Raw genomic sequence first — 16,175 nt, 5'->3', positions numbered from 1 at the left:
GCATCCTGACCCCCCCTCCTCCTCCTCCGAATCCTCCTCCTCTGTTTTCACCTCCTCCTCAACACTTTCCCATCGTCATTACTATGCCCCCCCCCCACCACCCCCGCCGCACGCCCCGAATTCCCGTGCATGCCGGGCGGAGGAGGAGGAGAGGATGGGTCTCAAGGTCACACCTGGGCGCCGAAGGGCAGTGCCAAGTTTAATTAACTCTTCGCGAGCGGATTAATCTGATTCGGTGTCTCTCGCCGCGGCTCCGCTTCTCCCAGTGGCACGGCGATCCCCCCTGATAATGCAATCTTCTCTCTGCCGCCATATGCCAGGGAGGTGCTGGGAGACACAGATAATGTGATTAGCCCCCTCTCGCTGTCTGCGCCATCGTTGCGTCTCGCCGCGGATTTCTGACCCGTAATGGGGTTTCATCGAGTCTGCGGAGTAAAAGTCACCCCGACCTCGCCGACGCGATCTCTTGCCGGTGGCTAAAGACGCGACCGCGTTTGAAATGTTACCTTGGGTCGTACGCGTCTGCCTTTAAGCCCTGCGTGCAGATGCGACTTTGTGTTTCATGTCATTGTATCATACGCAGTGTTGGTTTGATCGTTTCACGCAGCAATGCAGGGGCTTGGTTTCTCACTGGATGTTTTGTGCGTGGCTGGTAGGTTGGAGTCGGTGGTACGTGGCTAACCGCAGCACACAGTGAGTGGTATACTGAATGTGGTGTGCTGACTGCGACAAAAAAGCATAACTGAGTCCGCTTACCCGGACAAACCTGGGTGTTTATTTTAAGAATATTGTCAACAGTACGGTTTCTAACGTGTTACGTATGAATTGTAATCTTGCCTTTACATTTATTGGAAGCTTGCAAGTTTAAGGTGTTTAATAACCATTGCTTTCATTACAGCATTTTCTTAACATGATGTCTTCATCAGTGTACCCGTTATTTGGGCCAATTAACCTCATCAAATAAATATGATTGCACAACTTTAAAACATTTCTGAAATTTTTCTCGACCAAAAAAGTGTTACACTTTTAATAACAATCGGTACACATAAAGTGGCGAATTTTGCAGTCGTTGAAGTGAGCAGCTCACGTCATCCCTTCCTCCCTCCTCGGTCGATAAAACGAGTGCCACATTGCGAGAAGTTTCGCAGCGGTTGTGATGCGGACGGACCCCTCCCCCACCATAGGAATGTGGAATTTCCTCTCTGGTTCAGGGGCCTCGTTTGTGGGAGTGGAACATCCCTCTGACTGCCATTAGTATGGTTGCCACAATTCACCTGCCTGCAATTCTATGAATTCTATCGATTTAGAGTTGCGATTAAATTAATTAATGGATTTTTTTTCCAATTATTATTACATCGCTGTGAATGAGCAGCGCCTCCAGTGGCTGCAGCGGGCGACGTAAACATCACCGAACTGACAAACGTCAGCTCCTTACATGTGCAATTTGAAGTTATAGCGAATCGATTTTAACCAAAGTTGCCTTTAATTTCGGCACAGCTCTGCAGCTGCTCACAACGCTGCTGGCGGAAGTGCCTCCGCTAGCGGGAGCTCTAGAGAGAGCCCCTCTAGCGGTGTATTGGGTCTACTCTTCCACACTGGCCATGTCACGCTCTTGACTTTAGGATCTCTGACGCACGAGCAACACCGCCTCCACAAATCAAGCCCGGACACATTTCTCCGTCGGCCTAGATCTCTCGTCGGTGCTGTGCAGTGGACTGCAATAGATTTCTCCACAATATCGCCACATCTCGGTTACACATCAATTCCTGCCACATGAACACAGATGTAGAGTGCCAGACAAGTGGCAACGCCGGTGCAGCGTTTAGAGCGAGTCGGCGAGTGAGTGAGTGAGTGAAGTGGGTGAGTGATCGAGTGAGTGAGTTAATAAGTGACTTGGCAGATAAATAAGAATGAATGAGTAAATCGCTGAGTGGAGGAGCGCGAGGTCTTCCATCAACACTGTGCAGTCTCCTGCAATAGAGATCAACACGGCAAGATGAGATTTGTGCCAGATCTCGGCACACATAAACTCTCGCTGCCCGACGCAAAGATGCCGATTCCCGGACTGACCGGGTCAAACCCAGACAGGTGGCACCCCTTAGCATCCACCTCCACCACATTCCAGTGGCAACATTGACAAAGATCTCCCGTATAGCCTCGATAGTGCAACACACACACTGGTTGATTTTATTATAAAAAAGAAGCTTATTTTGAAATCGCTACGTAATTTAGTTTGGATTAGTAAAAAGAAATATATAATTTTTTGTTACCGTGTAATGTATTCTAATTGAGTCTGATTAAGTTTATGTGCCTGTCAACCCCGCTCGTCGCATCTCTGCTCGGGGTGATTCAATCTGCGGAGACGCTTGCGGCCGGGAGCGGAGCACCAACAATTACAGCACGGCTCCTGCTCGGGACACACATCTCAATTTCCAGCTCAACACTTAAAAGACCGTAATGAATTTGTAGCCAGCCAGCGTAGAGCACGCCATCATTATATATATAAAACATTGCGCCATAACGGAATCGTGCCTGTCCCTCGAATGATAAATCCGCGGCCGCCGAAAAGTGGCAGCCGCAACAAATGCGATGCAGGGCACCGATTTCAGCCGAGTCTCTCTTCTCATCCTTCTCCCTCCCTCCTTCTTGTCCCCTGGCCTTCTACGCTGTTGGGGGCCACGAACGATATCCCCGTGCGGCACTCTCTCCGATTCTCTTGGCCGGTTGCTGTCCACTTCAGCCGAGACGGCTTCCATCCCGTGCCAGTGTTCGGGTCTTGACGCCCAGTCACACCGAGGTCTTCCTCTCCCGCATTCGCTGCTTGACGCCCAGTCACATCGAGGTCTTCCACTCCCGCATTCGCTGCTTGACACCCAGTCACATCGAGGTCTTCCACTCCCGCATTCGGGGCTTGACGCCCAGTCACAGCGAGGTCTTCCTCTCCCGCATTCGCTGCTTGACGCCCAGTCACATCGAGGTCTTCCACTCCCGCATTCGGGGCTTGACGCCCAGTCACATCGAGGTCTTCCTCTCCCGCATTCGCTGCTTGACGCCCAGTCACATCGAGGTCTTCCTCTCCCGCATTCGCTGCTTGACGCCCAGTCACATCGAGGTCTTCCTCTCCCGCATTCGCTGCTTGACGCCCAGTCACATCGAGGTCTTCCTCTCCCGCATTCGCTGCTTGACGCCCAGTCACAGCGAGGTCTTCCTCTCCCGCATTCGCTGCTTGACGCCCAGTCACATCGAGGTCTTCCACTCCCGCATTCGCTGCTTGACTCCCAGTCACATCGAGGCCTTCCTCTCCCACATTTGGGGCTTGACGCCCAGTCACATCGAGGTCTTCCTCTCCCAGATTCGCTGCTTGACTCCCAGTCACACCGAGGCCTTCCTCTCCCAGATTCGCTGCTTGACTCCCAGTCTCATCGAGGCCTTCCTCTCCCGCATTCGCTGCTTGACGCCCAGTCTCATTGAGGTTTTTCTCTCCAGCATTCGCTGCTTGACGCCCAGTCTCATCGAGGCCTTCCTCTCCCGCATTCGCTGCTTGACGCCCAGTCTCATTGAGGTTTTTCTCTCCAGCATTCGCGGCTTGACGCCCAGGAACATCGAGGTCTTCCTCTCCCGCTAACACCATCTCGAGTTCCCCGCGTCACTGCCGCCCTTTGCAGACAACTACCCCTTCACCCTGGTCCACGTGTGTCCGAAAACATTGCAGCTTCCTGGACTTAAGCCGAACTCTGTAGTCTCGCGACTCTTCTCCAGCACCCGATTAGTGCAGTGAAGGACCACGCAGGTTGCCGCTGCCCACTCGTTAGGTTTTTGGGTTTCTATGAGACTAGAGCTGCTCTCTGGGAAAGCCTCTAAACCTATGCACGAGTCGCTGTCTCAAACCACGGACCGTGTAGTGATGCCCATTGCCGGCTCCCAAAAGTCTCAGGCAGCATCTTAGATATTCACCACGGGGCCACTCCTGAGCCATCCACTGGCTCACTCACCTACCTCCACGTGAACTTATACATTTTGTACGCTGAAGCGGCATGGTCAAAGACACGTGTCGATGAGCGTCATTCACGTGGGCCGTTGCAGTCGCAGGGGTGAGGGGTGGGGGGGAGCTGCGTGAAACTAACTTGTGGGCCGCGTGCGGCTCGCGCAACGGCGTTGGCGGCGGACGGGTTCCGCACCCTCGCTCTCGAGCGAGCGCACCTGCGACGTACCAGCATGGCCCGTCATCACGAGGCATTCCGCTGCGGTAGGGCGCTCCCCCCGCGGCCGCACGGACTGCGGTAGGGCGCTCCGGCGGCGCACGGCGGAGCCGCGATGACAGCGCCGCAAGCCGTGGCGGAACCGTTGTCTTGTTCGATGGCCGTTTTTCTTTTTAGAATTTTTTTGTAACGTCCGTCTGTTTGTTTGCGTGCGACGTCACGTGACCGCCGGTGGCACGTGCAAACGAGGGGGCCCGCACGCTGGTGGGCCGAGGGAGAGGACGTCGCGTTTGCGAGCGTGAGAGCCTGGCTCACGAACGGTCCTAAGCTGAATGATCCGTGGCTGTTGGCGAAACTGACGTCCATCCGTCTGTTCGTCACCACACGCATCACGAAGCTTCCTGTGCAGGCAGGGCCTAATATCTCGCCGAATATTTTCTGCTCGCTGGTAGACTGGAGAAGGGTAGATGGCACTCGACTTGTAAACATGACCACCATGGTAGTCATGTTTGCAAATCGCGTGCCATCTACCCTTCTTGGGTGCGGTGTGCCAGACGCGTAAATATTTCAGTCGGGACGGACCCTTTCTGAAATTGAACTCTTGGTGAAGGCCCTTCCACCAGCAGTGGCATGAGAAAGCAATTGCAGGGCTAAACCTTTACCTGCACTCGGAGAGGGCATTTCTAGATGGTCGTCAGGTGGGTTGGGCTCTGATGTCCTCTGTGGGGTGGGGAGGGGGCGAGTGTTTATGATCCCATTATAATCAGTGCAAAACATTTCTAACGTTCCGCGTGTGATCTCCACAGGCAAAATACAAATTACGAGTCTCCACTCATCGGCGGAACTTTGTATAAAAGAGAAAGAAAAAAAACGTGACAATCTGCATCGAGTAACAGCTTGTTTAAAAATCCTGGATTTGTAAGAATTTCCGTAGCAGATGGTGAGACGTTATTGACGCAAAATAATGAGAAACAAAACATGGCATCGAGAAGGGAAAAAAGAAACACCAAAGAGAAGAAAATAAACGCACAACTATTCTCAATGAACAGATTGTGCCTCTGTTTAAATCCACCGTCAGAAGCGGGAATTTTCATTTGTGTCTCTCTGCCGTAGCACGCTGCCCGGAGTGTAACGGTCAGCACCCTGTGCTTGCACTCGAGATGTCTCCGGTTCGGTTCGATCTCTCGTCGTGGCAGTTCAAAGAACGGTGCGAGGGGAGGCAGTCTTAACCCCCCCCCCCCCCAGACCTCAGCCCACCCAGCAGTCCACATGGGCTACACCGCAGTTAGTCGTACAGGACGTCGCGTGTGGTCAGGTAAATTGTGGGTAACTCCAAGCCTCTTCAAAGACATAGGGCCAGCATGGAAGAGTAGACCAAAACCCCATCCAGAGGGGATCTGTAGAGCCCTCTCTAATAGGGGCTCTTCTGGCAGCAGTGGCACAAGAAAGAAATTGTCAGGGCTGCGCCTTGGTCTTTTCTTCTGCGTCCCAGCGGCTTGTGTAATTGCAGATATCAAAAGTTCTTAGTCTGATGAACAGATCAGAGTCATTTTTTTGCGAGCAAACTGTGACAATGCAGTAATTGGTTTAAGTAACCCTGACCCCTCCGAGTTGCGTCGGAAGGATTTATTTGATTAGGGGAGCGTTATGAGCATTGATGGATGGCAAGGGTGCGGAAATCAGTCACGCTTTGATAAAGTCAAATGCAACACTTTATTATACAGTGTGTCAAATGCCACGTGCCAGGGATGTCACGTTATTAAACGCCAACCCCGCCGCCACCTAAAGTACTGAACCGCCGGCTCGCTCGCATTCTTGAGCATAATGTTTTGGTGTTTTGTTTCTGGCTGTCACTGTGAGGAGAGTAACTTAACCGTTAGCAGTCAAGGGAGCGTGTGCGGTGCATACGAGTGCCCTCACGTTTGCACTGATTCACTGCTTCATTGCTTGTTCATTGATTAATTGGTGCTTAATTCATCCTGGTTAATTCATTGATCCATTGCTTCATTGGTTCCTTCATTGGTTTATTGATCCATTGGTTTCTGATGCCTTGGTTCATTCATTGATTTTTTTTGGTTCATTGTTTCATTGAATCAATGGTTCATGACGTTTACGCTCCACACGCGAATACACGCGAATACATTTCCTGAAGAAGCTCCCCGGCACGTGGAGCGAAACGTCGGACGTCGTGCCAAACGACGCGACAGCTCGTCTGGAGAGCCGTGTGCAGTGCAAACACCTACGCGGTGGACGTTTTGAGATTCTTTTTTTTCTTTTAAGTGGGGGCACATGCGCGGTTCACAAGCAAAGGGTCGCGTTTGGGTTAAAACGTGCAAACTCAGAACTAATTGCCGCTGGGTTGCACGGAGCAGAGTCACATCCCCCCTTTGTGTGGGGGGCTCGGCATGACGGTGCTCAACGCTCCGCTACCCAGAGCTGTCGCCTCCCCTGAGACGGGGGGGGGGGGTTCCAATCCGACCAACGCCCATCGATCCTCCCCATCGGTATCTATGGAGCCAAGGTCTTGACGGCCTAGCGAGGGGGCCCAGTAGAGGGGGCCCAGTGGGGGCTCAGCGGGGGGCCCTTTAGGGGGGCGCAGCCGCTGTAGGTGTCGTGGGTATTTCTGGGCCCTACCTGAAATGTTCAGATTTGTCAAAGAAATTCCCGCAACATTTTGCTCCTCTGCTAAGCAAAGGCACACACATACAGTCACACGTGGTCTCCACGCACACACACAACATGTACACATTCACACATGCACCACCCGTACGTACACAGGCAGCACACACCACACACACGCACACCAATAGGGCACCACGACGAGCACGTTGCCCCATGAGCTACTTCGCACGGAGCCTACTTGACTTCATATTCACAAACATTTGGAATGCTTTCCAAACAAAGTGGAAAGTCTTTTTGGATTTGCTCCATCCGTCCGTCCGCAACGGTGGGGGGGGGGGGCGGCCATGATAACTCTCGTCAAGATGACCACGTGTGGATGAACGCTGTGTATAAAGTTGTGTTGCCTTTCGGGGCTTTCCCTGGTGACTAACTGGCTACATTGGTCAAGGGGTTCACGCCCAAAACAAATCGGAGCATCAGGGCTACTTGCAAAATCAAAGATGCGTTCCCCCCCCCCCATCCTTCCCCGACGGCTTCCGTACATCGAATTCGATACCGCCCATGGCACACGTGTGTGACACTTGAACCGGCACGACCTTAAATCCGCGTGGCGGTGGGCATCCAGCGGTAGATTGATGATGGTGACGACGCCGGCGATGACCACGATGATGCACCGCAAGCGGAGGAGCACGTTGGTTGCCGGGATCGCACGACGCCATCCTTCTCCTCCTGCCGCACCGCGCTCCCCCGGCCTTAGCGTGCGCGAGTAGCGTGCGCGCGTGAGGCCGGGCGCGAAACGTCGCGTGGGCAGACGACAGCGCGCGGTAGTTTGCATGCTAATAGCGAATCCAGGAGTGAGCGGCACGACAATCTGAGACGGAGGACACAGAAATGAGCCCCCGATAATTTGATGGCGAGGAGCGGCATCATTCATAGCGCATAAAGCAAACAGTGCATTGAAGCAACGGGTTTTATTGGGGCATCTGTTCTCTGCATTCCAGCAATTACAAGTTTATGTACTGTTAAATCATTAAATAATAAAACGCACGTGCGACTATTACACTTATGCACAGTCAGTGGCCGCATCGGCGGGACGCGGTTAAAATATCAAGGTGTCTTTTAGGATACTCAAATGCCAAACGTGCGGCACTTGCGCTAATCCCGATGAAATTCGTTACTTTAGAGCTCTGGCAAAGCAAAAAAGGGAGCCAATTTGAATGCTCGTGGCACTTATAATGGGGCACATAATCGCCGTGCGAATAGGACCCGGCTGTGCCCGGGTCACGTTACACACAGCTCGCTTTAATTTCATGCACCATTTGCTGATCAAGGCCCTGCAAAAAAATATTGCCAAAGACAGCGGTGAATGAGATGTAAGATTAAAATTCCTCGCGACGGCGAAAGCATTTTCTAATAACAGGCGCTTTCCATTTGTGATCTTCCTGGGCAGGTTCTGGGTCAGCGGCTTTATTAGTTATGCCGTAAATGGTTTGCTCTTCCGAAATCTGTTGCTTTTCTCGTAAAAGTTACACTCGCATCGTCCGAAAGCCTTGGGACGGCATAAAATGTGGCCTTAAGGGGGAGGGGGAGGAGGGGAGGGGCGCCGTAAAAAAGAAGCCATTCCCAAAAATAATCCCATTTAAAATGTTGTAGGTTATAAATGATGATGTATGGAAAAATTATTTATGGAGTTCTCTGTGCGTGTGTACATGTCCCCATGGCCGTTTAGATTTATTTTTTTAAGGGCAATGTATTGGCGCCACGTAATAATGGCATTCCCTTTAAGCGTCGTGGAGTTTTTTTTTTTGGGGGGGGGACCTGCATTTCATTTGCATTCTCACTTTCAAATGCCTCTTTTTGCTGATAGACACGCACGTGCGGCGTAGGTGGCACCACAACGTGATAAGAGCCATGCCGTGCCGAATAGGCAAAGGGCAGGCGAAGGACTTATTCAATCTCTCGGTGCACATTTATTTGCCGGGCGCTGTGATTGTGGAAACACGACGACACACCCACCCTGTCACTTCCCAAAACCCGACTCGGGCGGGCAGGCGGGACGATCCAATTTTCATAAAATACACGGAGAGTCTTTGAAACCTACATTCCTCATTAATATTATTGCCGGAGACAGGTGGCTTTCGTTCACGCGCCACGCCATGAAACGAGAGCCTTTATTCAGATATTTATACGACTCCGAAGTATACAATCACTGAACGGAGTGCCGAGGGGTAATATCAACGGAACTTATTTGTTACATAAAACTCGATGGACATGCATTCATTTTTTTTTCATGCAACGCCTCGGTCGAGACAATATCGGTGGCATTCACAACACCAATCGCAGACGAACGCTATCCCTGTAACTTTTATGCAACGGTAGTGGGTGGGGGGGGGTGTCTTTTAAACATTTTTCACGACGCGCAAACGCACGCGGGAAAGAAATCGCTGTGAAGCCGAGAGCCGCGTCGCCGCCGATAAGAGCGCTTCGCCGTTTTCATCCGGCGGCAAGGGTCCGACGAAACGCTCGCCCGTTCGGCCAGTCACGGTATATCGCGGCCGGAAGACAGCTCTTTCCCCCCCCCCCCCCCCCCACCTCGTGTGCACGCACGCGCGCAAGGACACAGATGTAATTTGTAAGAGGATAAGTGAACGAATCGATTCGAAAAACTAAAGCAATTATTTAATGTCAAGGGACAATAAAGTGGAGTGATTTCATTTGGCAGAAGGTGGCTTGCCCTTGACCCCCAGAGCTATTCCCATCATTGACGGGGTGCACGGATTTACAAAGCAGCCGGAGCGCGGCTGTAACCTTGGCTGTCGCGAGGTCCGTGAGGTGCTCCCACGGCCAATCTGTAAAGCCTGGGCGGCCGCAGCCCAGATCCGGCCGCACCCCCCCCCCCCGCACCCTGCCCCCCGCGTATAAAGGAGAATTATATGTTGATGCCCGCCGCATGACGTACGCGCGCCGTGAGCTTGCCGTTCCATCCGTGCATCCAAAAGTCAAGTCCGTCTGTCGGTCCGTCCGTCGGTCCATCGGTCTGTCCGTCACGTGGTTGGCCATCGTCGCTTGCTGTTCATTATTTTTGTCGGTCACGATTGGCACCGGAGCGTTGGAGTGGCTGGACGGGGCTCCCACCCCATCTCCCTCCCCTTCTTCTAAAATGCTATAATTATAGAAAAAAAACTGTTACCATTTCTAACACCGGTGACATCGCAGCCCCTCCCCGTACGCAACACAGCGGGGTGAGAGTGGGAGCAGAATGCACGGTGGACGCAAGCCGATCGCAGCATTCATCATTCATTTGAAGTTTATTCAACATTGACCGTGTAGTGCTCCCCTCCCCCCCCCCCCCCCCCCCTCGTGAGATTGTGTATGCCCCCCTTTAAACAAGTTCACGCTGCTACATGGTTAGTCGTGACCACTGTGGTCTTTTGACCCTGCGGTGATAGAGGAGGAGGCCTCGCTCCCTTCTCTCTCTGTCTCTTTCATGGGGCGTCCGTGCTCTGATCCTGCACGGCGGCGCTTGTAACGTCTTGACTTTGACCCTGAGGTGTATGACCTTTGGGCTTTCATAGTCGAACCTGACCCCTCGTACTCAGCGGCCCCACAGCCCCCTCCCCCACCCCCCATCTCAATCGCAACTCTGCCGAGGGCTACTGCCGTGCACGTGACAAAAAACAAACAGCGGCGCTTGGAATCGATTGATAATATCTTTTTTTTTGTAATCAGAATAATAAATAAGTGCTGTTGTGTACAGGTTGTGGTCTTCTTCGGGACATGGTTGGACGGAAATAGTTGAAAGATGCTTGGAATAAGCCAGACTTAAATTTCATATGCCAATCATCATCATCATCATCATCATCTTCAATGATCACTCCACTGCTGGATGAAGGCCTCCCCATGCCGTCACCATTTTTCACGGGCCAGCAGTAACAATAATAATAATAAGGTAATGTTTGTTGTTGTTGCGTATGCCTGGCCTGGTATTCAGCCTTGGTGGTGAAATATTTCCCATCGTGCTCCCCTGACCAGAATTTCCCCCCTCCCGACCTTCGACCCCCTCCATATCGACCCCCACCACCTCCCCGAAGCCTTCCGCTAAAGCAATTCATGGATGATATTTTCTGACGATTGGAGATCGTGAGAGGTGACGACGACTTGGGGGAGCCCTTCACCCAGCGGCGGAGTGGCCAATGGGCGATGTTCATGATGAAGATGACAACGGTGACTTTTACTGACTAGGGGGAGGGGTAGGGGTGGAGGGAGCGGTGGCGCAGCGGTTAGCGCCCCGCGCTATAAACCTGGCGCGTTTGGATTCCCGACCGCGGCCAACGTCGGTGATGATTGATAATCTGAACCGGTCGTCGGCCACACCCCTCATCGAGCCGCACAGAGTGGTGAAGTATGGTCAAAACAAACCTCGTGGTCGACACGCTGTGCAGGGGCGAGGGGGCTTTCTCCGCGCATCAAGTGGACTGACAAAGGGGCTGTGAACGATAACCGTTACCATAATTATCGTTCATCATAGAGATTGTATTATGAACCTCTATTGTGGATCATATTGGTCGCGAGAGCCTACGTGTTCAACTGAATAATTATCGTTGACTGATCAGCACGCTTTCCTTAAGCCCACCAGCCATGGTCTTTGAGCGGCTTTGCACCCTCACCCCCCCCCCCCGATTGAGTTTGAACGTTCGGTGCTCACGGAGCGGAGCCCCCCCCCCCCCCCCACCATCTCTGAAGGAAGGAGAGGGGGGGGCCACTGGGTCGTGCAAAGATGTAGGGGTTCAAGTGTCGTGACCTTGGCGTGGAATTCCAACAGGTGACATCGCACTGCGTGCTCAACAATGAGCCGAGCGCCTCGCGTCACTCACGCTCTCGCCGAGTGGGAAACACTTCACTCCTCGTCCTCCGAGCCTCCATCACTCCATCATTTGGGGGGTCGGGAGTGGAGCAGCGGTGGGGGGTGGGGGGCGGTTTGACATTGCATTGCGGAGTGGTTGTGGGATTGCTGGAATATTTTCTGGCTCATTGCGTTGCTCAGAAATCTCGTCTCGCACGTGGATGTTTAAAAAAAAATAGAGGCCGGATAAACATAACCCCCAAAACTGGGCTTTTTTTTACCCCCAGCTATCGGTTCACTCATCTGTTTACTATCAGCTGCGATCTATCTACTACCCCTTAAGGGCTGGAGGCTTTGGTCCGCTAAATTTGTCAAAACTAGCGGTGTGACGATGCAACGATGCAACAGATTCATCGTTTGCTGTCCCCATCGTCTGGAAGCGCCATCCCTCAGCAGTCTGGGCTTTGGACCCCCTGCCTCTGCTCAAGTCAAGGATCAAGACTTTTTGTTTTTCTTTCCTTTGCCTACGACTGACGTGCCTCTCTCTCAAACAAGGCGACCTCCGATTTAGCACGGTTGGCTACGTACGGTGCAAAAGAAGTTCAACGTACATGCACTGTGTCTGTGGGGCGCCTGGACACGCGTTCGCATTTCGACGCTGTCTGTAGATACACACCTACGTTATTATAGGTGACCAATAATAACGATTAAAGACAATTCATTGCGTCGAGATTTGATGCGAATGGCTTGCTGTCAAAAATGGGATCGAGGTGCCAGAAGATGGCACACCTCCCCACACCGGTAATAACTCCGCACTGTGATTACAATTATTGTCGGGCCGCTGCTTTCAAATCTACCGACCCTAATGATGGACGACACCGAATGCTCACTCATTGATTGCCGTTCGGAAGCAAAAGGCCGTGTCGCTGCGTCGGTGCCAATGGGAGGCAGGGAACCGTCCGCTGGCAAAGAAGAAGCAGGCCACGCGGGCAAAGGGGCGAGATCGTGAAACTCGGAGCGAAGAGGGCACGTGGCCAGCGTGAATCGAGGGGCAGTGATCTCTCGTTGAATTTGAGGCCAGAACTTCGAGTTGCGATCAACACGGCATGCAAATATCATACTATTCATCCTCATCGCCATCAACAGCCATGTTCCATCCACTGCTGGATGAAAGCCCCCTTTTCCCGAGCCTTTGTCGCTTCTCGCAGTCTCGTAAATTAGGAAGAAACTAGTTTGGACAGTCTTCATTCTGCATTTGAAACTTTGGTTAGGGATGTGGGAATCGGCTGTGTCGTCACCAGCGAGAGAGTTTTCCAGGCAGCAGTTGCACCCCCGAATTGCACGGCTGGCTACGTACGACACACAACAACTTCAACATGCATACATCCATCCTCCCGCGGCGTTGAGCTTCATCCTGGCTCGTTTTGACGGCGGTCACGGCTCCTGCCTGCGCATCGCCTCCCTTTCTGCCCATCCCGAATTCCGGGAGATGCGGGCAAAAACGCATTCGGGAAGGAACCAACAGATCTTGCCACGTTCCGTTCCAGAAATTGCATAACGGTGAATTATTAGCAGCGCGGCTCGTGGCAGTTCCCACAATCGATTGGGGCAAAATTCCAAAATGATGCGCATTGTTTGCGAATGTTTGGAGTTGTGCGGCGAGAAAACTCAACCATCTGTGTTGTGATTCATGGGGTCCACCGTAGCCCCCACCTACATCACCGCGGTTATTCGGCGTTCCGCTGCAAATTGTATTTTCACAGCTTCGAAGTGCAATTCACCTTCTGTTCTGAGACTTTTGTCAAACATTTATTCAACTATCGTAAAATGTCATCTACACTGGTTAATTACATTTATTTAAATATATATGCTTATTCTGCTTTTTTTAAACTCCTGCACAAGCGAGGCAACGCCACTGCTCCAGATTTAAATAAACATCACTCCCCGACATCGTCTCCCTTCCATCGGGATGCCCCCCCCCCGTACCCACAGTGCCCCCCCCCCAACACGGCCCCCTCCCCCCTCCCTCGCGTGCCCCCCACGCGTGCACCACCTCCCCCCTTTGCCTAAAACCCGTTTTAAGGGCGGGCATCACCACGGCGTGATGGATGGCGCGACCGCCGGTGGTGGTATTTTTCCGGGTAGCTCGGCGTGGGAGGGGGGTGGGGGGCCCGCGTGGCGCAAGCATCGGAGGATCCCTGCCGGTGCTCTGGGGGGGGGGGGGGGTCCGTCGCCCGCTCGGCAGCCGCAGCGGCGGTGGTGGTGGTGGCAGCCGCTCGCTAGCGCGCTAACTGGGGCCTAATGGATAGAGTCCGCTGGCTCAGATAGTAATGAGCCATAAATCGCTGTTATCTCAGAGAGCTTATTTGTTCAGGCAGGGAAAACATACGATCCAATATGCTCCCCGGCAAATGGCGCAGATAATAGAGTTTTACAAACCATAAGTAATTCAAATTACACGATGGGAAATGATTGATGGGCCGATGTGGATTATTAATTTGGAATCCACTTTTTCTTTTCACCCCTCCCCCCTCCCCTCCCGCATCTCCACGCGTGAATCTTGCGGACGTTTCAGTGGCTGTGGGGATGTGTGAAGAAGTGTTCTTATTAGTAGCGTCATTAAATACGTGTCTGCTCGGGTTGTATATGCTCTAATGCCGAGAGTCAAGTGTTTGTCCATCAGAAGGAGCCTGTGCCAAGCTCTGGCAATCAGTATTTCTGCTTGACGGACACAAGCTGACAGGAACGTGTGAGTGAGTGAGCGAGCGTGAGGATGGGAGCGACAGCGTTCTGCGCTATGAACCCGGTGACCCGAGTTCGATTCCCGCTCATGGCCAACACCAGTGACGATTTATCTGAACCGGTCCTGTGTCTCCCCTAGGTCGACTCAGCCTCAAATGAGTACCTGGTGCGGTGTGTAAACATCGCCGCTGGGGAGACAAAGTCGGTCGGGTGTGGTGCTTGCAACCCCCCCCCCCCCTCCTCTTGTACCACGCTGGCCTTCATAGCTGCTACTCGCTAACATCACTTGCCCCAACAGCATTTTGAGGCTACACGGGGGGATCTTTGTCCGTGTGAGCATGTTAAAAAATAACCTGACCAGTGGGATGCTAGTACGTGCAATGCTTCTAAGGCAAAGGCGCAGCCCTGCAATTGCTCGCTCACGCCACTGCCGGCAGAAGGGCCTCCAATAGAGGAGCAGAGAGCCCCCTCCGGACATCTTGGCGAAAGAGTAACCACACTTAACCCGACCGCACGCGACCTGCGGATCGGCTAGCTGCGGTGTAAACCCGTTTCTCCTGCTGGGTGGTACAGAGGCACCCTGGGGTTGGATTTGAGGACGTCTGTTTGTTCTTTCGACTCTGTTCCTCGGGAACCGTCACCGCGCGGAACAAAATCCACGCCGCGTTATCGGAGAGCGCTCGCCACACTTCTAGCCCGTGCGCGCTCACGTGATCGCTCACGTGATCACCCGCATGGTTAATCGCCGACCAGAGGAATGCTGCGCTTATCTGCTCCGCATTTTGGAACGAATGTTTTTTTGTTAGTCCGTTGGCGGAGGTGGGGAGGTGGGGGGGGGTCAAGGTTAGGGGAAATGCGCGACGCCGTGCACAGGGCCTCCTCAATAGCCACGGCGAGGGTTGGGAAATGGCAAATTGCTTCTGGAGAGGCGCTCGCGCAGTTATTCAGAGCGGGAACTTGCGGTGGAAGATCATTCGCACATCGATCGTGCGCCAAGCGGGACACGCCACCACGGAGTCTCAAAGCGGAGCAAACTGACGGCCTCAGCCTGGTGTCCGGCTGTGCTGTCATTGGCTGGGTGGCATCATTCCTTAGGAGTCTGTGAAAAAAGAGCTTTACAGCTCATCGGATTCCTCCAGTGTAAATAAATATCCTGGTCCTTTTTCGATTTGAAGTTTTCGTGACTGCAGGAATTCATCTTCTTGGTTCTTTCGGTAAAGTCACGTAGAATTATATTATATTAATAATTATGTTATATTACTTTATTATGTTTTATTTTTTATTATTTCATTATTTCCATTCGACGTGACTTTACCGAAAGAACCAAGAAGATATTCTGGTCCTGACATTTTAAAGACCGTCGTCATTGCTGATGATGGTGGTGAATGAAGACGATAATTCAATCGTTCTCTCATTATTCTTGCGGTGAGCAAACATCATGGCTCCTATTGTCCACAAATGTACTCTGATCATCCGCAAAAAAATGCCGACTAATCGCAGGTGTTATGAAGAATAGGGGACCTGTGGATGATGAGTATTTGTAGGAACCCTTCGGCCCTCGCGGAGAAATCGGCGTTGGAGGCAATAGACCAGCGGATAAGAGGAAGATTGCTCAAATCTGTAACTGCGGTGCAACGCGTGTCGCGGTGCGCAGACCGCTCGGCGTCCGTTTGCGCGAAACGATCGCCGATTAATTTGGTGGGGGATAATAACCGCGCCTGACGTCAGCAGCTTGTCGTTTTGACCTCGCTCCGTGCGTCCCCAGGGAC

At 52.5% G+C, this 16,175-nt stretch overlaps 1 protein-coding gene across 1 annotated transcript in view; it reads left to right on the top strand.

The window, feature by feature from the left end:
- Nucleotides 1-1,300: 1,300 nt before the first annotated feature.
- LOC133354167 (uncharacterized) overlaps nt 1,301-16,175 on the top strand; it is a 39,305-nt gene continuing 24,430 nt past the window's right edge. The window contains exon 1 of the mRNA XM_061570794.1: nt 1,301-4,246. Coding sequence (XP_061426778.1) covers nt 2,585-3,625 — 1,041 coding nt within the window. The 5' untranslated portion in view covers nt 1,301-2,584 and the 3' untranslated portion in view covers nt 3,626-4,246. The remainder of the gene's footprint in view (nt 4,247-16,175) is intronic.

This window comes from Lethenteron reissneri, chromosome 46 (assembly GCF_015708825.2).
Source record: "Lethenteron reissneri isolate LAM-NWPU_2019-01 chromosome 46, ASM1570882v1, whole genome shotgun sequence".
Lineage (NCBI taxonomy): Eukaryota > Metazoa > Chordata > Hyperoartia > Petromyzontiformes > Petromyzontidae > Lethenteron > Lethenteron reissneri.
This window is presented reverse-complemented; position numbering and strand designations above follow the sequence as displayed.